This window comes from Zeus faber (genome assembly GCF_960531495.2).
Source record: "Zeus faber genome assembly, chromosome: 10".
Lineage (NCBI taxonomy): Eukaryota > Metazoa > Chordata > Actinopteri > Zeiformes > Zeidae > Zeus > Zeus faber.
Window position 1 is genome coordinate 16,120,676 of NC_137199.1, and position 24,383 is coordinate 16,145,058.

The 24,383-nt window shown below is 42.2% G+C and overlaps 5 protein-coding genes across 5 annotated transcripts; all 5 read right to left on the reverse strand.

Annotated features, from left to right (window-relative positions):
- Nucleotides 1–511: 511 nt before the first annotated feature.
- On the reverse strand, nucleotides 512–3,864 carry LOC307235903 (protocadherin alpha-C2-like; the record flags this gene model as incomplete). Its single annotated transcript, XM_080008162.1, has 2 exons — nucleotides 512–522; nucleotides 1,470–3,864. The coding sequence occupies 2 exons, from the start codon at nucleotides 3,862–3,864 to the stop codon at nucleotides 512–514; spliced, it is 2,406 nt and encodes an 801-aa protein (XP_079864288.1).
- An 853-nt stretch (nucleotides 3,865–4,717) lies between these two features.
- LOC307236166 (protocadherin alpha-C2-like) lies at nucleotides 4,718–7,126 on the reverse strand (the record flags this gene model as incomplete). Its single annotated transcript, XM_080008484.1, has 1 exon — nucleotides 4,718–7,126. One exon carries the CDS (start codon nucleotides 7,124–7,126, stop codon nucleotides 4,718–4,720), a length of 2,409 nt encoding a protein of 802 aa, XP_079864610.1.
- Nucleotides 7,127–7,279: 153 nt separating this feature from the next.
- LOC307235904 (uncharacterized protein) lies at nucleotides 7,280–13,523 on the reverse strand (the record flags this gene model as incomplete). The annotated part of the gene is made up of 4 exons (XM_080008163.1): nucleotides 7,280–7,345; nucleotides 7,991–10,454; nucleotides 10,903–10,931; nucleotides 11,184–13,523. 4 exons carry the CDS (start codon nucleotides 13,521–13,523, stop codon nucleotides 7,280–7,282), a joined length of 4,899 nt encoding a protein of 1,632 aa, XP_079864289.1.
- A 763-nt stretch (nucleotides 13,524–14,286) lies between these two features.
- Nucleotides 14,287–16,728, reverse strand: LOC307235905 (protocadherin alpha-C2-like; the record flags this gene model as incomplete). Its single annotated transcript, XM_080008164.1, has 1 exon — nucleotides 14,287–16,728. One exon carries the CDS (start codon nucleotides 16,726–16,728, stop codon nucleotides 14,287–14,289), a length of 2,442 nt encoding a protein of 813 aa, XP_079864290.1.
- A 94-nt stretch (nucleotides 16,729–16,822) lies between these two features.
- LOC307235906 (protocadherin beta-13-like) lies at nucleotides 16,823–22,461 on the reverse strand (the record flags this gene model as incomplete). Its single annotated transcript, XM_080008165.1, has 3 exons — nucleotides 20,110–22,461; nucleotides 17,291–18,361; nucleotides 16,823–16,843 (listed from the first exon to the last, which is right to left on the reverse strand). Exons 1-3 carry the CDS (start codon nucleotides 22,402–22,404, stop codon nucleotides 16,823–16,825), a joined length of 3,387 nt encoding a protein of 1,128 aa, XP_079864291.1. The 5' UTR covers nucleotides 22,405–22,461.
- Between the last annotated feature and the right edge of the window lie 1,922 nt (nucleotides 22,462–24,383).

A 24,383-nucleotide genomic window follows, 5' to 3' on the forward strand; every position in this document is an offset into this window, starting at 1 on the left:
GTCGATCTGAACAAGCTGACCTTCCTGTTCAACAGCGACACTGAATGCTGAGCGAGTGCGCAACAACGCGCCTCTGTGCCACTCCGATAACTTCCAGACATGTGTAATGTATCCATTGGAATGTTGAGCTTGGGCGTCGGATTCATTTTGACAAGTGCGTCGGGAAATATGTGCAGTTTTTGCATCTTTCAAATGTAGTCGTTTCAAAGAATCAACAAACACTCAGAACTGGACGGTTAATTGACTGCGTGCCTCCTACAGAATTAAAAAAAAACTCGATACAGTAGGCCATGGGCCAATTTCGTCATTTAGCGTTTCTAATTATTATAATATTATCATACATGAAAGGAGAGCATCAGCAGCAGTAATCAATGAAAAGTCTTATTTGTGAACCCTTCGAGTTCAGTTGCTCCTGAATTACAAGGTACAAATAATTATTTCCATTGTAATTTGAATCTACAGTATATCACTGACATTAATGGATGCTCCTGTGCTAAATTCTATATTGTCCTCAATGGCATTCTGAAAGGAAAATATAGAAGGTGAAAGGACAATATAGAAGGTGTTTACCATTCACAACTGTGACTTTACACTACCCTTGCACCCTCTCAATGCCTTAGTTAGTTTAGAGCAAAGTTAAAACACACTTTTTAAAAGTGTTTTAAAAAGCATTCGCCACTATTCTTGATAACTAATGCATATACCTATTGTTTGTGATGTATTTTGATAATAGCCATGGGATATCTATTTAAAAAACAGTCTGTGCTGATGAATTACATTGTCATTACTGTCAAGTCACAGTCAAGTCAAACAAGACACAAAATATTAGAATTTGTGAACGATTCTAACCGCTGAGAGATGACTACTAAAATCAACAAAATAATAGTCCAAAAAAAGATGATCAGATCGTTTTGTCTGTCATTCTGCTCATGCCATGCGTTGCTCTCTCTCACTCTCTCTCTCTCTCTCTCTCTCGCTCTCTCTCTCGCTCTCTCTCTCTCTCTCTCTCTCTCTCTCTCTCTCCACTTCCAAAGAGACCAAAACTTCACTTCCCTACCGTTTCAATTATATGTATTGCTGCAATGGAAAAATGAAAATTTGGGCTGAAAGTTATATTTACGACCACAAAAAGCAAGCAAGGCTGAACCGAAGTGATGTGTTCTGTCTATCTCTCCTCCGCTACATTCAGTACCAGGGACAGGTTGGTTCTCGACCAACGTTTTTGCTAGTTTTAAGTTTTGTATAGAGTATAAAAAACTTCAGCTGGGGGGGGTACAACTGAAGGGGCAAAGCCCCCTCTTAACCCCTCGTGGAGCCAGGCCTGCACATCAATCATTATAAAATAGAGAAAATGCTTGATATAGTTGACAGAAATATTGAGTTAAGCACAAAAAATATAACGCAACAAAGAAGTTTTGCAAAAGAAAATGTTTTGCATTGAAAGAAGACGTCCAAGAACAATAGGAGACGGTCGATGGAGGAACTGACCTGCAAGGTGGAGGCAGCTGAGTCACTAGTCTCTGTCAGTCCTGTGCTTCTTGGTAAACTGGACACGATGTACCTGGAGCCTTTAGGCGCAGGCTGTCTGACCACCAGCTTTCCCTTCCTGGTCTCCGCTAGAAACAGACTGTACCAGTAGGCATCGTTGGAGACCAGGGTGGAATCTGCGATAGTGGAGTTCCTCTCACTGAGCACACTATTCCTGCAGGGAGGAGCTGCTTTGCTGGTTTTGGGTTTCTGACACTTGATCACAATGGTGACCAAGATGGTGATCAATAAGAGAAAGGACACTGAGCCCAGGCCAATGACCAAGTACAGATTTAAGTCCGAAAATATGTCGTATCCGAGTGGCACTTCAGTCAAATCAGAGTGGGTCTTCACAGCAGTTTCCACTGTGGACAGCTTGATGGTAACTGTTGCAGAAAGAGCAGGTTCCCCGTTGTCCTTGGCAACAACAACCATTCTTTGGTGACGTGGATCTCTGTAGCTGAACATTCTCATTGTCCGGATCTCTCCATTGTATTGGTCCAGACTGAATAAGGTGGCGTCTGTCACCTGTAGAAACTGGTAGGTAATCCTTGAGTTCAGTACAGAGTCAGTGTCAATGGCTATCACCTTGGAAACCAGGGAGCCTTTATCAGTAGATCTGGGAATCTTCTCCTCCACCAATGAGCCGTGAGCGCGCCATGGAGACACTATGACAGGAGTGTTGTCATTCTGGTCCACAATAATAATGTGTACAGTAACGTTACTGCTGAGAGGAGGAACACCAGAGTCTCTGGCCTCAATGTGGAACAGGAACTCCTTTTCTATCTCATAGTCAAATGTCTTCAGTCCGTAAAGATTACCATTCTCTGGGTTAATTGAGAATAACATTGACATTGAGGTGTTTGCTATTTCCTTTTCTAAGATAAAATAAACTAAATACTGGTTCTCATGTAGATCAGGGTCATACGCAGTGAGGGAACTAAGCAAGGCCCCAGGTGCATTATTTTCTATTACACGTATGGTATAAAATGACTGGGGAAACCTTGGAATGTTGTCATTAATATCTAGTAACTCTAAAGTTATAGTTTCATTGTCAGACAATGGGGGTGAACCCCTGTCTGTAACAGTGAAAGTGATGTAATACTCTGGGACCTTCTCACGGTCCAACGGTTCGGAAACAAGCAATTCAAAATATTTGTTTGAGGATTCTCTCAACTTGAAAGGCATGTTTTCAGGAATTTGAAGGTCAACCACTCCATTATTTCCAGAATCTTTGTCGTTGACGCTTAGCACGGCTATGACTGTTCCTACTTCTACACTTTCCTTGACAGGCGTTTGAAATGACTTAATAGAGATTTCTGGGTGGTTGTCATTCATATCTTCAACGATAATTCTTACTTTACACTGACCTGACAAGCCATTTGCTCCCTTATCCGTTGCGAGCACCTCCATATCATAAATCCGCAAGTCCTCAAAATTCAACAATCCTTTTACTGTTATCTCACCTGATGTGGGGTTCAGACTGAATGTCTCTTGTGTTTTCTCTGACGTGTACAGACTGTACGTGTATTCTATCTCCGCATTGCTCCCCTCGTCTAAATCTGTTGCGTTCAGCATCACCACACGACTTCCGATGGGAGAGTTCTCCGTAATATGGACGCTGTAATTCCCCTTGTCAAAAGTTGGAGAGTTGTCATTCGTGTCGATCACCCGAACCACGACGCTCGCCGTGCCGGTGCGCGTCGGCACGCCCCCGTCCACGGCGGTGAGTACCAACCGGTGCAGCGCCTGCTTCTCTCGGTCCAAAGCCTTCTTCAGGATCAGATCCGCAAATTTGGACCCGTCTCGCCCCGTTTGAATGTCTATGTCGAAGTGTTCGCTTTCACTCAGGAGATAGGTTTTCACCGAGTTAGAGCCCAGATCCGGATCCACGGCGTTATTGACAGAGAATCTCTCACCGGACTGGGTGGACTCCAAGATGTCCAGGTCGATTGTGTCCCTTCTGAAATGGGGAGCGTTGTCGTTTATATCCGTGATTTCAATTTCAATGTAGAATATCCTCTGCGGGTTTTCGACAATGGCTTCCATCTTCAGATAGCACGTCGTTGTCTTGATCGCACAAAGAAATTCTCGGTCGATCCTTTCCACGATGTACAGCTCCCCCGTGTCTTTGTTCACGTCCAGATATTTCTTGTTCGAAATGATCTCCAGACGCATCCTCCTCCTGCTCAGGGTCTTCACGTCTAAATCTAAATCCGCGGCCAAATTCGCGACCACCGATCCTTCCCCCAGTTCCTCCGGCACGGAATAGTGAGTTACGGCACCAACCGTGTTCGCAGAAGCGGCAACGAAAAGCAAAACCACATACGCGTTCATTCTCCAAAATATTTCGAGGGTGCACGCACACCACACCGTCGTTGTTCCGCTCACAAAGCCGTCTTCATTTCAGGGCAGGGCGTCTGTGTTTCCTGCAATCGCCAAAACTGGTTTTCCCGACAACCTTTTTGTTATTTTAAAATAAAGTGCGCATGGAAATGTGTTCTGCGTCGCCAGATGATTTTGTCTGACGCACTGTCATGGCGCGGACTCTATCCTTATTATATCACTGTTCAATTCGTGAACAGCGACGCGACGTGCAAGGAAATGGTCTCGGCATAGCACGAGGGTCCTAAAGAATATTTTAACAAACAAAATAAATACATTAGACAACGAATTGTCGACTGTTTGAAATGTATTTTTTTAAATACAATAGAAGATTATTTGCCCCTTATCATAGGCCCATGATAACAATGATGAATGTAACAAATAAATATTATTATTATTATTATTATTATTATTATTATTATTATTAGAATTATTATTATTATGGGTGATGAAATAATAATAGACCTCATGGTAATTATTAAGTATACGAGAGAGAGAGAGAGAGAGAGAGAGAGAGAGAGAGAGAGAGAGAGAGAGAGAGAGAGAGAGAGAGAGAGAGAGAGAGAGAGAGAGTCACACTGACGATGTGTCTGAGTGCGTCAGTAGATTAGAGTATATTTAACCCAATTATTATTGCCGAAGGTGACAGCTCAAATAAAGAAGGGATAAAATATCAAAGATCATTATTCGGTTTCTAAAGCTTGCATGGTGAAAATTATTGTAATGCATTTCGGTATCATCAAAATCAGGTCAATCATGGACAAACCAAAATGTTTGCACAAAAACACATTCGTGTAAATAATGATTATACATGTTTTCCTCTCACCTGCAAGGTGGAGGCTGCTGAGTCACTAGTTTCTGTCAGTCCTGTGCTTCTTGGTAAACTGGACACGATGTACCTGGAGCCTTTAGGCGCAGGCTGTCTGACCACCAGCTTTCCCTTCCTGGTCTCCGCTAGAAACAGACTGTACCAGTAGGCATCGTTGGAGACCAGGGTGGAATCTGCGATAGTAGAGTTCCTCTCACTGATCACACTGTTCCTGCAGGGAGGAGCTGCTTTGCTGGTTTTGGGTTTCTGACACTTGATCACAATGGTGACCAAGATGGTGATCAATAAGAGAAAGGACACTGAGCCCAGGCCAATGACCAAGTACAGATTTAAGTCTGAAAATATGTCGTATCCGAGTGGCACTTCAGTCAAATCAGAGTGGGTCTTAACAGCAGTTTCCACTGTGGACAGTTTGATGGTAACTGTTGCAGAGAGAGCAGGCTCCCCGTTGTCCTTGGCAACAACAACCATTCTTTGGTGCCGTGGATCTCTGTAGCTGAACATTCTCATCGTCCGGATCTCTCCATTGTATTGGTCCAGACTGAATAAGGTGGCGTCTGTCACCTGTAGAAACTGGTAGGTAATCCTTGAGTTCAGTACAGAGTCAGTGTCAATGGCTATCACCTTGGAAACCAGGGAGCCTTTATCAGTAGATCTGGGAATCTTCTCCTCCACCACTGAGCCGTGAGCGCGCCATGGAGACACTATAACAGGAGTGTTGTCATTCTGGTCCACAATAATAATGTGTACAGTAACGTTACTGCTAAGAGGAGGAACACCAGAGTCTCTGGCCTCAATGTGGAACAGGAACTCCTTTTCTATCTCATAATCAAATGTCTTCAGTCCGTAAAGATTACCATTCTCTGGGTTAATTGAGAACAACATCGACATCGAGGTGTTTGCTATTTCCTTTTCTAAAATGAAATAAACTAAATACTGGTTTTCATGTAGATCTGGGTCATATGCAGTGAGGGAACTGATCAAGGCTCCAGGAGCATTGTTTTCCATTACACGTATTGTATAGAACGACTGGGGGAATTTGGGGACATTATCATTAACATCCAGTAGCTCTAAAGTCATAGTTTCGTTGTCAGATAAGGGAGGAGTGCCCCTATCTGTGACTGTGAAAGTGATTTCATATTCTGGAACCTTCTCACGGTCTAGTGGCTCTGAGACAACCAACTGAAAATAATTATCTGAGGATTCCTTCAGTTTAAAAGGCATATTGTGTGGAATCCCAATATCCACTACTCCGTTATCACCAGAATCTTTGTCACTGACACTAACAACTGCTATCACTGAACCTACTTCAATGTCTTCCTTGATTGGACTCTGAAACGACTTAATAGATATTTCTGGATGATTATCATTCATATCTTTCACTAGAATTGTCAGTTTGCATTGTCCTGATAAAACATTAGTTCCCTTATCACTTGCGATAACTTCCATATCATAAATTCTAAAATCTTCATAATTCAGTGTTCCCTTAACGGTTATCTCACCTGTGCTGGGATTTAAATGAAACATTTTTTGTGTTTTCTCTGACGTATACAGGCTATACGAATATGTAATCTCAGAATTTGCGCCATCGTCTAAATCTGTGGCATTGAGACGCACAACAAGACCTCCAATAGGAGAGTTTTCCAGGATATCAATCTGAAAGCTCTCTTTGTCAAATGTTGGTGTGTTGTCATTAGTGTCTAAGACTTGAACAATAACACTGGCTGTACCGGACCGCGTAGGTGTCCCTCCATCCACAGCGGTGAGAATTAAATTATGCACTGCTTGCTGCTCTCTGTCCAAAGCTTTCTTCAGGATCAAATCAGCAAACTTTGACCCGTCCCTCCCAGTGTGAACCTCAATATTGAAATGTTCACTCTCGCTTAAATCATATGTTTTAACCGAATTTGTTCCCAAATCGGGGTCAACTGCGTTACTGAGGGAGAATCTCTCTCCGACTGCTGTGGACTCAGAAATGTCTAAATGTATCGCGTCTCTCCGAAACTGTGGGGCGTTGTCATTAATGTCAAGAATCTCCAGCTCGATATTAAAAATACGTACGGGATTTTCCAGTATTACCTCTAGTTTTAGATAACACGAGGTTGATGACTTTGTGAGACACATTTCTCTGTCGATCTTTTCCAAAATATACAGCTCGCCAGTCTCTTTGTTCACGTCCATATATTTCTTGTTGGTGATGGTATCAAGACGCATTTTCCTCTTGCTCAGCGTTGTCGGATCCAGGTTGAGATCCGTTGCCAGATTGGCCACAACCGATCCTTCTCTCATCTCCTCTGGTATTGAATAATGAGTGACCGAAGCCGCTATTTCCCCAACGACAGAAAAAAGAACAATAACCGAAACGTACCTCCGCCAGGACCTCATCGTTACGCACGATTCCATTGTTATTTTCGGTGCGCTGCGACCAAACAACCAGTCAAACTGACGCACTCTCGGTCCTTACTCAAACATTACTTGGTAACGATGTTGATCCGGAAAATTTTACAGTCACAAAGAAATCCAAACGATCCAAACGGGTCATTCGACCGTTTCAGCACCTCGGAGCCGACAGCTTCTTTCACACAATATCGTGGAGATCATGGTCTAATGGGGATGGATTTTATCGAGTGAAATAGCGCCACTGACTGTTCATGAGAAGCTCCAGCATTTAGAAGATGTGTGAATTGTTATAAAAGCAAAATAATGAAGAATGATATAGAATGATCTAGAATAATAATAATAACAATAATAACAATAATAATAATTATAATCATAATTCTATTTAATTGTATACAATTCTTTATTATTTTGCTTTAATATAATAATAATAATAATAATAATAATAATATTGTTATAATTGTTATTGTTATTGTTGTTGTTATGATTATTATGTGATATGATGATAATTATAATAATAATAATAATAATAATAATAGTATCAGCAATGTCATAGATATTACCATTAATACTATTAGCCTCATGATTAAGATTATTGTTTCTGTCAACTTCTGCTGCTGTAACATTTGAATTTCCTCCGGGGGAATAATAAAGTGTCATTTAAACATTAATCTGCTCATTACTGCATAATGTGAAAACTAAAGAAGAAATGAAATATCCAACACCATTCTTCAGTTGCATAAGCTTACTTGTAGTGGAACGTTGTTGTAATGCATTTCTGGATCATCAAAATTAGGTCCACCGCCAAAAAAATACTAAAAATATACGCAGAAAAAGACATTCATGAGATACTGGTAATGCTGAGAGAATTGAGAATTGTATTCTTCTCACCTGCAAGGTGGAGGCTGCCGAGTCACTAGTTTCTGTCAGTCCTGTGCTTCTTGGTAAACTGGACACGATGTACCTGGAGCCTTTAGGCGCAGGCTGTCTGACCACCAGCTTTCCCTTCCTGGTCTCCGCTAGAAACAGACTGTACCAGTAGGCATCGTTGGAGACCAGGGTGGAATCTGCGATAGTAGAGTTCCTCTCACTGATCACACTGTTCCTGCAGGGAGGAGCTGCTTTGCTGGTTTTGGGTTTCTGACACTTGATCACAATGGTGACCAAGATGGTGATCAATAAGAGAAAGGACACTGAGCCCAGGCCGATGACCAAGTACAGATTTAAGTCTGAAAAGATGTCGTATCCGAGTGGTACTTCAGTCATATCAGAGTGGGTCTTAACAGCAGTTTCCACTGTGGACAGCTTGATGGTAACTGTTGCAGAGAGAGCAGGCTCCCCGTTGTCCTTGGCAACAACAACCATTCTTTGGTGCCGTGGATCTCTGTAGCTGAACATTCTCATCGTCCGGATCTCTCCATTGTATTGGTCCAGACTGAATAAGGTGGCGTCTGTCACCTGTAGAAACTGGTAGGTAATCCTTGAGTTCAGTACAGAGTCAGTGTCAATGGCTATCACCTTGGAAACCAGGGAGCCTTTATCAGTAGATCTGGGAATCTTCTCCTCCACCAATGAGCCGTGAGCGCGCCATGGAGACACTATGACAGGAGTGTTGTCATTCTGGTCCACAATAATAATGTGTACAGTAACGTTACTGCTGAGAGGAGGAACACCAGAGTCTCTGGCCTCAATGTGGAACAGGAACTCCTTTTCTATCTCATAGTCAAATGTCTTCAGTCCGTAAAGATTACCATTCTCTGGGTTAATTGAGAACAACATCGACATTGAGGTGTTTGCTATTTCCTTTTCTAAAATGAAATAAACTAAATACTGGTTTTCATGTAGATCTGGGTCATATGCAGTGAGGGAACTGATCAAGGCTCCAGGAGCATTGTTTTCCATTACACGTATTGTATAGAACGACTGGGGGAATTTGGGGACATTATCATTAACATCCAGTAGCTCTAAAGTCATCGTTTCGTTGTCAGATAAAGGAGGAGTGCCTCTGTCTGTGACTGTGAAAGTGATTTCATATTCTGAAACCTTCTCACGGTCTAGTGGCTCTGAGACAACCAACTGAAAATAATTATCTGAGGATTCCTTCAGTTTAAAAGGCATATTGTGTGGAATCCCAATATCCACTACTCCGTTATCACCAGAATCTTTGTCACTGACACTAACAACTGCTATCACTGAACCTACTTCAATGTCTTCCTTGATTGGACTCTGAAACGACTTAATAGATATTTCTGGATGATTATCATTCATATCTTTCACTAGAATTGTCAGTTTGCATTGTCCTGATAAAACATTAGTTCCCTTATCACTTGCGATAACTTCCATATCATAAATTCTAAAATCTTCATAATTCAGTGTTCCCTTAACGGTTATCTCACCTGTGCTTGGATTTAAATGAAACATTTCTTGTGTTTTCTCTGACGTATACAGGCTATACGAATATGTAATCTCAGAATTTGCGCCATCGTCTAAATCTGTGGCATTAAGACGCACAACAAGGCCTCCAATAGGAGAGTTTTCCATTATATCAATCTGAAAGCTCTCTTTGTCAAATGTTGGTGTGTTGTCATTAGTGTCTAAGACTTGAACAATAACACTGGCTGTACCGGACCGCGTAGGTGTCCCTCCATCCACAGCGGTGAGAATTAAATTATGCACTGCTTGCTGCTCTCTGTCCAAAGCTTTCTTCAGGATCAAATCAGCAAACTTTGACCCGTCCCTCCCAGTGTGAACCTCAATATTGAAATGTTCACTCTCGCTTAAATCATATGTTTTAACCGAATTTTTTCCCACATCGGGGTCAACTGCGTTACTGAGGGAGAATCTCTCTCCGACTGTTGTGGACTCAGAAATGTCTAAATGTATCGCGTCTCTCCGAAACTGTGGGGCGTTGTCATTAATGTCAAGAATCTCCAGCTCGATATTAAAAATCCGTACGGGATTTTCCAGTATTACCTCCAGTTTGAGATAACACGAGGTTGATGACTTGGTATTGCAGATATATTCTCTGTCAATTTTTTCTAAAACAAAGAGATCGCCAGTCTCTTTGTTCACATCCATATATTTCTTATTACTGATGAAATCCAGACGAATTTTCCTCTTGCCCAGTGTTGTCGGATCCAGGTTGAGATCCGTTGCCAGATTGGCCACAACCGATCCTTCTCTCATCTCCTCTGGTATTGAATAATGAGTGACCGAAGCCGCTATTTCTCCAACGACAGAAAAAAGAACAATAACCGAAACGTACCTCCGCCAGGACCTCATCGTTACGCACAATTCCGTTGTTATTTTCGGTGCGCTGCGACCAAACAACCAGTCAAACTGACGCACTCTCGGCCCTCACTCGAACGCTACTTGGTAACGATGTTGATCCAGAAAATTTTACAGTCACAAAGAAATCGAAACGATCCAAACGGGACATTCGACAGTTTCAGCACCTCGGAGCCGACAGCTTCTTTCACACAATATCATGGAGATCATGGTCTATCGAGTAAATAGCGCCACTGACTGTTCATGAGAAGCTCCAGCATTTAGAAGATGTGTGAATTGTTATTAAAGCAAAATAATAAAGAATTGTATAGAATTATTATTATTATTATTATTATTATTATTATTATTATTATTATTATTATTATTATTATTATTATGTGACGATAATTATAATAATAATAGTAGTATTATCAATGTCATAGGATATTATCATTAATACTATTAGCCTTATTGTTATAATTATTGTTACTGTCAACTTTCGCTGCTGTAAAATTTGAATTCCCTCCTGGGAATTAAAAAAATATCATTTAATCATTAATCTGCTTATAACTGCATAATGTGAAAACTATAGAATAAATAAAATATCAAACACCATTCTTCAGTTTCTTAAGCTTACTTATAGTGGAACGTTGTTGTAATACATTTCTGTATCACAAAAATTAGGCCCACCACCATGGAAAAACTAAAATTTATGGAGAAAAGCAAATACATGAAATACTGAGAATGCTGAGGGAATTGATAATTGTATTCTTCTCACCTGCAAGGTGGAGGCTGCTGAGTCACTAGTTTCTGTCAGTCCTGTGCTTCTTGGTAAACTGGACACAATGTACCTGGAGCCTTTAGGCGCAGGCTGTCTGACCACCAGCTTTCCCTTCCTGGTCTCCGCTAGAAACAGACTGTACCAGTAGGCATCGTTGGAGACCAGAGTGGAATCTGCGATAGTGGAGTTCCTCTCACTGAGCACACTGTTCCTGCAGGGAGGAGCTGCTTTGCTGGTTTTGGGTTTCTGACACTTGATCACAATGGTGACCAAGATGGTGATCAATAAGAAAAAGGACACTGAGCCCAGGCTGATGACCAAGTACAGATTTAAGTCTGAAAAGATGTCGTATCCTAGTGGCACTTCAGTCAAATCAGAGTGGGTCTTAGCGGCAGTTTCCACTGTGGACAGCTTGATGGTAACTGTTGCAGAGAGAGCCGGCTCCCCGTTGTCCTTGGCAACAACAACCATTCTTTGGTGCCGTGGATCTCTGTAGCTGAACATTCTCATCGTCCGGATCTCTCCATTGTATTGGTCCAGACTGAATAAGGTGGCGTCTGTCACCTGTAGAAACTGGTAGGTAATCCTTGAGTTCAGTACAGAGTCAGTGTCAATGGCTATCACCTTGGAAACCAGGGAGCCTTTATCAGTAGACCTGGGAATCTTCTCCTCCACCAATGAGCCGTGAGCGCGCCATGGAGACACTATGACAGGAGTGTTGTCATTCTGGTCCACAATAATAATGTGTACAGTAACGTTACTGCTGAGAGGAGGAACACCAGAGTCTCTGGCCTCAATGTGGAACAGGAACTCCTTTTCTATCTCATAGTCAAATGTCCGCAGTCCGTAGAGATTACCATTCTCTGGGTTAATTGAGAACAACATCGACATCGAGGTGTTTGCTATTTCCTTTTCTAAAATGAAATAAACTAAATACTGGTTTTCATGTAGATCTGGGTCATATGCAGTGAGGGAACTGATCAAGGCCCCAGGAGCATTATTCTCCATTACACGTATTGTATAGAATGACTGAGAAAATTTGGGGACATTATCATTAACATCCAGTAGCTCTAAAGTCATTGTTTCGTTGTCAGATAAGGGAGGAGTGCCTCTATCTGTGACTGTGAAAGTGATTTCATATTCTGGGACCTTCTCTCTATCTAAAGGTTCTGAAACAAAAATCTCAAAATAACTATCAGATGTTTCTCTCAGTTTGAAAGGCATATTTTCCGGTATATTAATATCCACTATTCCGTTATCCCCCGAGTCTTTATCACTCACACTTACGACAGCGATTACAGTGTCTACATTTATGTTTTCTTTTATCGGACTGTGAAAGGACTTGATCGAAATCTCCGGGTGATTATCATTCATGTCCTCCACTAAAATTGTTAATTTGCATTGCCCCGATAACTCACTCGCCCCTCTATCCGTTGCTATAACTTCCATGTCGTAAACTCTGAAATCCTCATAGTTGAGCACCCCTTTCACGGTTATCTCGCCACTGTGCGGGTTCAGATTGAATGTTTTCTGCGTCTTTTCCGAAGTGTACAAGCTGTATGTGTATGTTATTTCTGCATTGGACCCCTCATCCAAGTCACTTGCATTAAGGTGAATAACAAGGCTTCCGATGGGAGAGTTTTCCATAATGTTGATTTTATAGTGGTCTTTGTCAAATTGCGGGGCGTTGTCGTTCGCATCAAGCACTCGGACTGCAATGCTGGCAGTGCCCGTGCGTGGCGGGGCACCCCCATCCTCCGCGGTGAGCATCAGCTTGTGAACGGCCTGCTTTTCTCGGTCTAGGGTCTTTTTAAGAATAAGATCGGCAAATTTCGACCCGTCTCTCCCCGTCTGGATTTCGATGACAAAATGCTCGCTCTCACTCAATACATACGTTTTAACGGAGTTGGAACCGAAATCTGGATCAACTGCGTTGTTGACGGAAAACCTCTCGCCGGCTTGCGTCGCTTCTGAAATGTCCAGGTTTATTGTGTCCCGTCTGAAGTGAGGAGCGTTATCATTTATATCCATCAACTCGATTTCTATGTAGAATATTCGTTGCGGGTTTTCCACAATGGCCTCCAGTTTTAGAAAACACGACGAGGCTGCCTTAAATGTGCAAAGAGATTCCCGGTCAATCCTCTCAACAATATACAGGTCCCCTGTTTCTTTGTTCACGTCCAGATATTTCTTGTTCGCTATGACTTCCAGGCGCATTTTCCTCTCAGAAAGCACTTTCACGTCTCGACCCAGATCAGCCGCCAGATTAGCCACCACCGATCCCACTTCCATTTCTTCGGGAATAGAATAATGAGTAACCGCACAAACGCGTTTCATCGCGACGAGAAAAATAAGCACCGTAACGTACCTCTTCCAGTATTTTGCAACGGATTGTGCCTCCATTGTGTGTATATTGTCTCTATCCACGCGAAAAGATCCCAAGATGTAGGCGCTTGACAAAAGATGCAGCAAGATCGAGACACCCGTGATTTATGAAAAAAAGTGCAAAATAATCCGTTGCACTTCCAGCACCGAGCGCTGTCCATACGTGCATTTCCTGACATACAACGTTAACCGACGCTACGGCGACGACGAGCTGAAATTTAGCTTTAAACAGGTGAACAGCGACCCTACTAGGCCACCCCACCGAGGATGACTGTGAAATTGTTTGCAGAAAAAATATGATAATATATTAGAGGATATGTGATCATATTTTTCTGCAAACGATTTCAAGACTATTATTTGATTTTATAATTCAAAAAGTATATTTTGTAATGCAATTCTATAACTATTATATGATTATGTGCCTTCAAAAACATTTTTTCAATTATTTATTTATTCTAGTTTATTTATTTTTTCTATTATGGGGAATAACTGTGAAAACTAATGACGAATTCTTGAGTAATTTATATCTTGCCATGAGTCATCCTGGATTATTTTATTGATACATTTTTGACCAATGATCTGTACATTAATTAACAATTGTTTGATTATATGAGGACAGGATGAAAAATAAAACAAATAAATCCTCTGGAAATATAATCCATCACTGCCAGGCAATGAATGTGGTGAAACACTTGGAATTGAAGCAGCAAATATATTATAGAAAATAATACTCCTCATTCAAATCAAGTCTTACCTGCAAGGTGGAGGCTGCTGAGTCACTAGTCTCTGTCAGTCCCGTGCTTCTTGGTAAACTGGACACGATGTACCTGGAGCCTTTAGGCGCAGGCTGTCTGACCACTAGCTTTCCCTTCCTGGTCTCCGCTAGAAACAGACTGTACCAGTAGGCATCGTTGGAGACCAGAGTGGAATCTGCGATAGTAGAGTTCCTCTCACTGAGCACACTGTTCCTGCAGGGAGGAGCTGCTTTGCTGGTTTTGGGTTTCTGACACTTGATCACAATGGTGACCAAGATGGTGATCAATAAGAGAAAGGACACTGAGCCCAGGCCGATGACCAAGTACAGATTTAAGTCTGAAAAGATGTCGTATCCGAGTGGTACTTCAGTCATATCAGAGTGGGTCTTAACAGCAGTTTCCACTGTGGACAGTTTGATGGTAACTGTTGCAGAGAGAGCCGGCTCCCCGTTGTCCTTGGCAACAACAACCATTCTTTGGTGCCGTTGATCTCTGTAGCTGAACATTCTCATTGTCCGGATCTCTCCATTGTATTGGTCCAGACTGAATAAGGTGGCGTCTGTCACCTGTAGAAACTGGTAGGTAATCCTTGAGTTCAGTACAGAGTCAGTGTCAATGGCTATCACCTTGGAAACCAGGGAGCCTTTATCAGTAGATCTGGGAATCTTCTCCTCCACCACTGAGCCGTGAGCGCGCCATGGAGACACTATGACAGGAGTGTTGTCATTCTGGTCCACAATAATAATGTGTACAGTAACGTTACTGCTGAGAGGAGGAACACCAGAGTCTCTGGCCTCAATGTGGAACAGGAACTCCTTTTCTATCTCATAATCAAATGTTTTCATTGCATAAAGATTACCATTCTCTGGGTTGATTGAAAACAACATGGATATTGAGGTGTTTGCTATCTCCTTCTCCAAAATGAAATAAACTAAATACTGGTTTTCATGTAGATCTGGGTCATATGCAGTGAGGGAACTGATCAAGGCGCCAGGAGCATTATTCTCCATTACGCGTATTGTACAGAACGACTGGGGGAATTTAGGGACATTATCATTAACATCCAGTAGCTCTAAAGTCATAGTTTCGTTGTCAGATAAAGGAGGAGAGCCTCTGTCTGTGACTGTAAAAGTGATTTCATATTCTGGAACCTTCTCACGGTCTAGTGGCTCTGAGACAACCAACTGAAAATAATTATCTGAGGATTCCTTCAGTTTAAATGGCATATTGCGTGGAATCCCAATATCCACTACTCCGTTATCGCCGGAATCTTTGTCACTGACACTAACAACTGCTATCACTGCACCTACTTCAATGTCTTCCTTGATTGTACTCTGAAAAGATTTGATAGATATTTCTGGGTGATTGTCATTCATGTCTTCCACTAGAATCTTTATTTTACAGTTTCCCGATAAGGCGTTTAATCCTTTGTCTGTTGCTATGATTTCCATTTCATATATTCTGAAATCTTCATAATTTAGCATTCCTTTTACTGTCAGTTCTCCAGTGGAAGGATTGAGATGAAAAGTGTCTTGGGTTTTTTCTGAGGTGTAAAGACTATATGAGTATACTATTTCAGAGTTTAAATCTTCATCTAAATCCGTGGCATTCAGGTGAATCACTAGAGTTCCAATAGGCGAGTTCTCCATTACCTTGATGTGGTATTCATTTTCATCAAATATTGGTGTGTTGTCATTGGTGTCTAAGACGTGAACGACAACCCTGACAGTACCAGACCGTGTAGGTGTCCCTCCATCCACAGCGGTGAGAATTAAATTATGGACTGCTTGCTTTTCACGGTCCAACGCCTTCTTTAAAATTATATCAGCAAACTTGGAGCCATCTCTACCGGTCTGAACCTCAATATTAAAATGCTCACTTTCACTTAACCGGTAGGTTTTAACCGAGTTATTTCCAACATCTGGGTCAATCGCGTTGCTCAAGGAGAATCTCTCCCCAGCCGACGCGGACTCGGATATGTCAAGATGTATCGCGTCCCTCCGGAACTGTGGGGCGTTGTCGTTCATATCCAAAATTTCCAGCTCGATGTTAAAAATCCTTAATGGGTTTTCAAGTGTGACCTCTAGTTTTAAATAACAGGACGATTTGGTCGTGCAAATGAGCTCCCTGTCAATTTTCTCCACAATAAACAGCTCCCCGGTCTCTTTGTTCACATCCAGATATTTTTTGTTGGCGATTATGTCAAGGCGCATCTTCCTTCTGCTCAGGGTTTTTACGTCCAAATGTAGATCTGCCGCCAGATTGGCCACCACGGATCCCTCTTTCATTTCCTCTGGTATGGTGTAATGAGTTACCGCCGACGCCGTGTGCCAAGCACAAAACAACACAATGAAGATTGAGACGTACCTTCCCCGTGGCGGCACTGCTTTACACGGGTCCATTGTTGCGCGTAACCGGCACATATGGAGCTCAGCCCAAATATTAAAGGTCCATGTTTTCTGTGATCGTTGTCCAAAATTTATAGGCACCAAAAGATTAAATACCGTCATAAAAATCCTTCAAAAGGGGCGAAAATTCGAGCACCACACAAAGCACAAAACACCGCTAGTTGGTTATAATATAGGTTTATGACGGTCATGGCCACAAGACGGAAAATGTCCACGAGCAAACAGCGCCACTCTATGTACGACACAAGCATCTGCATTCAACATTATTCCACACAGGTTCAAGCTCAAGAGATAATTTGTCACATACATATCATACATACAGTATATGCAGTGAAATTTCATGACACCCGGTGATTACGCACAATAAGCTCTATAAGCCCTAAAAATACTAAAATGTGCGTAATCAACACGAGGTGTTCGCGTCATATAAAACAAAACAAAGAGCCTTACAATTCCTGAAAATCAACAAACAAAATGGTTGATTGAAGTTGCATTAGACATTTCTCAAAATAATATAGAAAATAATAATATAATAATATAAAAAAAAAATGCTTACCTGTAGAGTAGAGGCTGCAGAGTCACTAGTCTCTGTCAGTCCTGTGCTTCTTGGTAAACTGGACACGATGTACCTGGAGCCTTTAGGCGCAGGCTGTCTGACCACCAGCTTTCCCTTCCTGGTCTCCGCTAGAAACAGACTGTACCAGTAGGCATCGTTGGAGACCAGGGTGGAATCTGCGATAGTAGAGTTCCTCTCACTGATCACACTGTTCCTGCAGGGAGGAGCTGCTTTGCTGGTTTGGGGTTTCTGACACTTGATCACAATAGTGACCAAGATGGTGATCAATAAGAGAAAGGACACTGAGCCCAGGCCGATGACCAAGTACAGATTTAAGTCTGAAAAGATGTCGTATCCGAGTGGTACTTCAGTCAAATCAGCGTGGGTCCTAACAGCAGTTTCCACTGTGGACAGCTTGATTGTAACTGTTGCAGAGAGAGCCGGCTCCCCGTTGTCCTTGGCAACAACAACCATTCTTTGGTGCCGTGGATCTCTGTAGCTGATCATTCTCATCGTCCGGATCTCTCCATTGTATTGGTCCAGACTGAATAAGGTGGCGTCTGTCACCTGTAGAAACTGGTAGGTAATCCTTGAGTTCAGTACAGAGTCAGTGTCAATGGCTATCACCTTGGAAACCAGGGAGCCTTTATCAGTAGACCTGGGAATCTTCTCCTCCACCAATGAGCCGTGAGCGCGCCATGGAGACACTATGACAGGAGTGTTGTCATTCTGGTCCACAATAATAATGTGTACAGTAACGTTACTGCTGAGAGGAGGAACACCAGAGTCTCTGGCCTCAATGTGGAACAGGAACTCCTTTTCTATCTCATAGTCAAATGTTTTCATTGCATAAAGATTACCATTCTCTGGGTTGATTGAAAACAACATGGATATTGAGGTGTTTGCTATCTCCTTCTCCAAAATGAAATAAACTAAATACTGGTTTTCATGTAGATCTGGGTCATATGCAGTGGGGGAACTGATCAAGGCGCCAGGAGCATTATTCTCCATTACGCGTATTGTACAGAACGACTGGGGGAATTTAGGGACATTATCATTAACATCCAGTAGCTCTAAAGTCATAGTTTCGTTGTCAGATAAAGGAGGAGAGCCTCTATCTGTGACTGTAAAAGTGATTTCATATTCTGGAACCTTCTCACGGTCTAGTGGCTCTGAGACAACCAACTGAAAATAATTATCTGAGGATTCCTTCAGTTTAAATGGCATATTGCGTGGAATCCCAATATCCACTACTCCGTTATCGCCGGAATCTTTGTCACTGACACTAACAACTGCTATCACTGAACCTACTTCAACGTCCTCCTTGATTGTACTCTGAAAGGATTTGATAGATATTTCTGGGTGATTGTCATTCATGTCTTCCACTAGAATCTTTATTTTACAGTGTCCTGATAAGGCGGTTAATCCTTTGTCCGTTGCTATGATTTCCATTTCATATATTCTGAAATCTTCATAATTTAGCATTCCTTTTACTGTCAGTTCTCCAGTGGAAGGGTTGAGATAAAAAGTGTCTTGGGTTTTTTCTGAGGTGTAAAGACTATATGAGTATACTATTTCAGAGTTTAAATCTTCATCTAAATCCGTGGCATTCAGGTGAATCACTAGAGTTCCAATAGGCGAGTTCTCCATTACCTTGATGTGGTATTCATTTTCATCAAATATTGGTGTGTTGTCATTGGTGTCTAAGACGTGAACGACAACCCTGACAGTACCAGACCGTGTAGGTGTCCCTCCATCCACAGCGGTGAGAATTAAATTATGGACTGCTTGCCTTTCACGGTCCAACGCCTTCTTTAGAATTATATCAGCAAACTTGGAGCCATCTCTACCGGTCTGAACCTCAATATTAAAATGCTCACTTTCACTTAACCGGTAGGTTTTAACCGAGTTATTTCCAACATCTGGGTCAATCGCGTTGCTCAAGGAGAATCTCTCCCCAGCCGACGCGGACTCGGAAATGTCAAGATGTATCGCGTCCCTCCGGAACTGTGGGGCGTTGTCGTTCATATCCAAAATTTCCAGCTCGATGTTAAAAATCCTTAAAGGGTTTTCAAGTGTGACCTCTAGTTTTAAATAACACGATAACGACGATTTGGTCGTGCAAATGAGCTCCCTGTCAATTTTCTCCACAATAAACAGCTCCCCGGTCTCTTTGTTCACATCCAGATATTTTTTGTTGGCGATTATGTCAAGGCGCATCTTCCTTCTGCTCAGGGTTTTTACGTCCAAATGTAGATCTGCCGCCAGATTGGCCACCACGGATCCCTCTTTCATTTCCTCTGGTATGGTGTAATGAGTTACCGCCGACGCCGTGTGCCAAGCACAAAACAACACAATGAAGATTGAGACGTACCTTCCCCGTGGCGGCACTGCTTTACACGGGTCCATTGTTGCGCGTAACCGGCACATATGGAGCTCAGCCCAAATATTAAACGTCCATGTTTTCTGTGATCGTTGTCCAAAACTTTATAGGCACCAAAAGAGTAAAGAAAAATCCGTAAGAAAAATCCTTCAAAAAGGGCGACAATTTGAGCACCGCACTAAGCACAAAACACCGCTAGTTGGTTATAATTTTGGTTTATGACGGTCATGGCCACAAGACGGAATATTTCAACGAGCAAACAGCGCCACTCTATGTACGACACAAGCATCTGCATTCAACATTATTCCACACATAGACAAAACAAAAAGCCTGACAATGCCTGAAAATACATAAAAAAAATGTTTGATTGAAGTTGCATTACACATTTCACAAAATAATATGGAAATAATAACATAATAATATAAAAAATGCTTACTTGTAGAGTGGAGGCTGCTGAGTCACTAGTTTCTGTCAGTCCTGTGCTTCTTGGTAAACTGGACACGATGTACCTAGAGCCTTTAGGCGCAGGCTGTCTGACCACCAGCTTCCCCTTCCTGGTCTCCGCTAGAAACAGACTGTACCAGTAGGCATCGTTGGAGACCAGGGTGGAATCTGCGATAGTAGAGTTCCTCTCACTGAGCACACTGTTCCTGCAGGGAGGAGCTGCTTTGCTGGTTTTGGGTTTCTGACACTTGATCACAATAGTGACCAAGATGGTGATCAATAAGAGAAAGGACACTGAGCCCAGGCCGATGACCAAGTACAGATTTAAGTCCGAAAAGATGTCGTATCCGAGTGGCACTTCAGTCATATCAGAGTGGGCCTTAACAGCAGTTTCCACTGTGGACAGTTTGATGGTAACTGTTGCAGAGAGAGCCGGCTCCCCGTTGTCCTTGGCAACAACAACCATTCTTTGGTGCCGTGGATCTCTGTAGCTGAACATTCTCATTGTCCGGATCTCTCCATTGTATTGGTCCAGACTGAATAAGGTGGCGTCTGTCACCTGTAGAAACTGGTAGGTAATCCTTGAGTTCAGTACAGAGTCAGTGTCAATGGCTATCACCTTGGAAACCAGGGAGCCTTTATCAGTAGATCTGGGAATCTTCTCCTCCACCACTGAGCCGTGAGCGCGCCATGGAGACACTATGACAGGAGTGTTGTCATTCTGGTCCACAATAATAATGTGTACAGTAACGTTACTGCTGAGAGGAGGAACACCAGAGTCTCTGGCCTCAATGTGGAACCGGAACTCCTTTTCTATCTCATAATCAAATGTTTTCATTGCATAAAGATTACCATTCTCTGGGTTGATTGAAAACAACATGGATATTGAGGTGTTCGTTATTTCCCTTTCTAGGATGAAATAAACCAGATACTGGTTTTCATGGAGGTCTGGGTCAAACGCAGTGAGGGAACCTAGCAGTGACCCAGGCGCATTATTCTCCATTACTCGTATAGTGAAAAAGGACTGTGGGAACTGCGGTGCATTGTCATTGACATCGAGTACACGCACAGTTATTGTTTCGTTGTCAGATAAAGGGGGAGCTCCGCCATCTGTCACTATAAACATGACATTATATTCGGGAACTGCTTCACGATCTAACGGTTCTGATACTACAAGTTTGTAATGAATTGGACTATCCGACGACTTATTTAGAATAAAGGGGAGGGGATGGTTTATGGATAGGCTTACTTTGCCATTATCCCCAGTATCCTTGTCACGTATTCCCACCAGGGCTATGACTGTTCCGACATGTATGTTCTCATTGATTGTGTTCTGAATAGATTGTATTGTGATCTCTGGATAATTGTCATTCACATCTGTAACGTGGACCACAACTTTGCACTGCCCCTGCAATGGAGGCGTCCCCTTGTCTTTAGCCTCAATGTGCATCTCATATAATTTCATGTCTTCATAATCAATAATCCCCTTTACTGTTATCTCTCCTGTGTTAGGGTTCAGAGAAAATGCATCTTGTGTTCTTTCCGACGTGTAAAGGGTAAAAGAGTACGCTATCTCAGCGTTTGGGCCCTCGTCTAGATCTGTTGCGTTTAGTTTAAACACTTGGACACCTATTGGCGTATTTTCTGTCATATTTACGGTGTAAAATCGCTTGTCAAACTGAGGGGCGTTGTCGTTTGTATCCTGGACCCGAACGATTATATTGGCAGTGCCGGAGCGAACCGGGACCCCGCCGTCCACTGCTGTCAGTATGAGGTTATGAACCGCAGTCCTCTCTCTGTCCAAAGCTTCGGTTAAAACCAAATCAACGTATTTGGTTCCATCACTGCCCGTCTGTATCTCTATTGTGAACTGCTCACTCACACTGAGTCGGTATGTTTTTATTGTATTTATGCCCACATCTGGGTCCACTGCATTGGGCAGAGAGAATCTCTCTCCGGGTGTCGCCGATTCCGACACGTCCAGTTCCACTCTGTCTCGCCTAAAACGGGGTGCGTTGTCGTTGATGTCCGTGATGCCCAGTTCAATGTTGAATATGCGCAACGGACTTTCAATAATAACATCTAGTTTTAGAAAACAGGAAGTCTTACTCGGACAGAGATATTCCCTGTCTATTTTTTCTACGATAAAAAGCTCTCCGGTTGTTTTGTTGACATCTAAATATTTCTTGTTGTGGAAAATATCAAGTTTTACCTCGCGTTGAGCCAGACCTCCATCCTCAATTCCCAAATCCGCGGCGAGATTTGCCACCACGGAGCCTCTTTCCATCTCCTCGGATATGGAGTACCTTGTCACGGACAATGCGGATCGCCATACTCCACACAAGACAAAGACAGCAGAGAACGCTCGCAAATGCATCCTTTGAATAAAGAATATCTCCTTTCTGGAAGCTCCGCGTGACACGAAAAAAACATAAGGGTCTGCTGGGGCGTGTCCTCAAACGGGGATTTTAAGCTGCGCAATAAAATCCAAAATGCATTTTTGCTGTGGTCTGTGTATAAAGGCGGTATGTGTGTATCACATCCTTTTTTAAATGGGCGCGTCAAGAACAACGACCGGTATGGCGCGTATGGTTTAGTGATGAATAGTGACCCCGTGTGACTGAAAGAGCTACGTGTAATATCTATGTATCCCCTACTTTATTAAAACAATGCAAAGAAAGGTGGGTGAGCCAGCTCATACATATTGGCACTTAAATGTCACGTATAATTCTGATAAAGAGTTCCGTGCACGCATGTTGTTTGATAGGCAGCCTGTTGTAGGGAAATAATAATACCAAAAATCAAAATGAATACCAAATCAGAACCATGGACAGCGCCCCGACGACGGGAAGATTACAATACAATTGTTCACCTACGAGGGGCAATAATTGTTCTCTCTGTAGATGGACGAATGGATGAGTGGGTGGGGTGGGTGGGTGGATACGAGTGACTAAATGGATTCAGTATTCGGGGCTTGAAATGAACCTCCACCAAATGTGGGTAAACGCGCGCTGCGGCGAGAAACGCTGTCAAGTTACCAACCAACTCGGCGCGGGATTGATTTCTCACAGCCCTGACGCTACAATTCCAAACGAACTCCGCGTTGTGACGTGTAACGCAACCTTTGGCTGGCGCCGACGGGGCGTGTGGGCGCATGCGCATTCTCTCCGGTCTGCGGGAGTTGGCGCGGGAGCGTGAAGTGTTGTTGACGCGTCGATGCATTCGAGCTATTTTCGATGAATTGTTAATTATGTGGAGATATATCACTGGGGGGGGGGGGGGGGGGGCAAATGAAAACGGTCTTATTTCAAATAAACGGAAGCAAACAGACGATGAAAATATAGATCGAAACGAAGGAGGGCGGGAGAAGAAAAGACCGTGATTTTTAATATGTTTATATTTCATATTCATTCATATTCATATCCATATTTAATGCAGACCATGACCCCTCTCTACACAAGTCTACATTCAATATATTGAACATATTATAAATCTACATAACAAATATATATCTGGTATTGTATAATATAAATATCTATATCTATAGAAAATTGTATTTTTAGATGTAAATATTGGCATTATTTGTTTGTTTGGTTTAAATAATTAGTCCCAGACTGCAGCAACACATTTATGCACAGCACAGAATTAAATACAGAATTTAAGCATAAAAAATAAAAAATCTCCATTAAACGTATCAGACATATACATTTATATATATATATATATATATATATATATATTTATATATATATATATATATATATATTTATATATATATTATTATTTTTTTAAATGGGTGCGTACACTTTCCGACGTACAGCCAATCATAATATGTGACGTCATCTGTACCAGAGCCGATCAGGCAGGCCGAGTGCATCTGGTGCCCACACATGACATTTACTGTGCTATTGTGTGTTTTCCAATTTTTTTATTACAGTTTTTTTCAATTGCTTTGACACAATTCCTGGAACAACTCGTAATTTTCCCAAAACTTCACACACAATTTTAAAAACTCACACCCAACGGTACAAACATCTAACTTCTGGGAACCAAAAAAGACTACGACTGACTGTTTGTTACATAACAGAGGGATTAATTCAAAAAAACTGCTACCAAAATGTTTATAATAGGTTTTAGGACAAATCATTTGAAAAAAAAAAAAACACAGCACTGACCATACAGATAAACTTTGAAATGTCACACTCCATGCACAGTAAAATACCTCAATTTCCAAAAGCTTTATTTCCAAATGTACCAAATGCAACT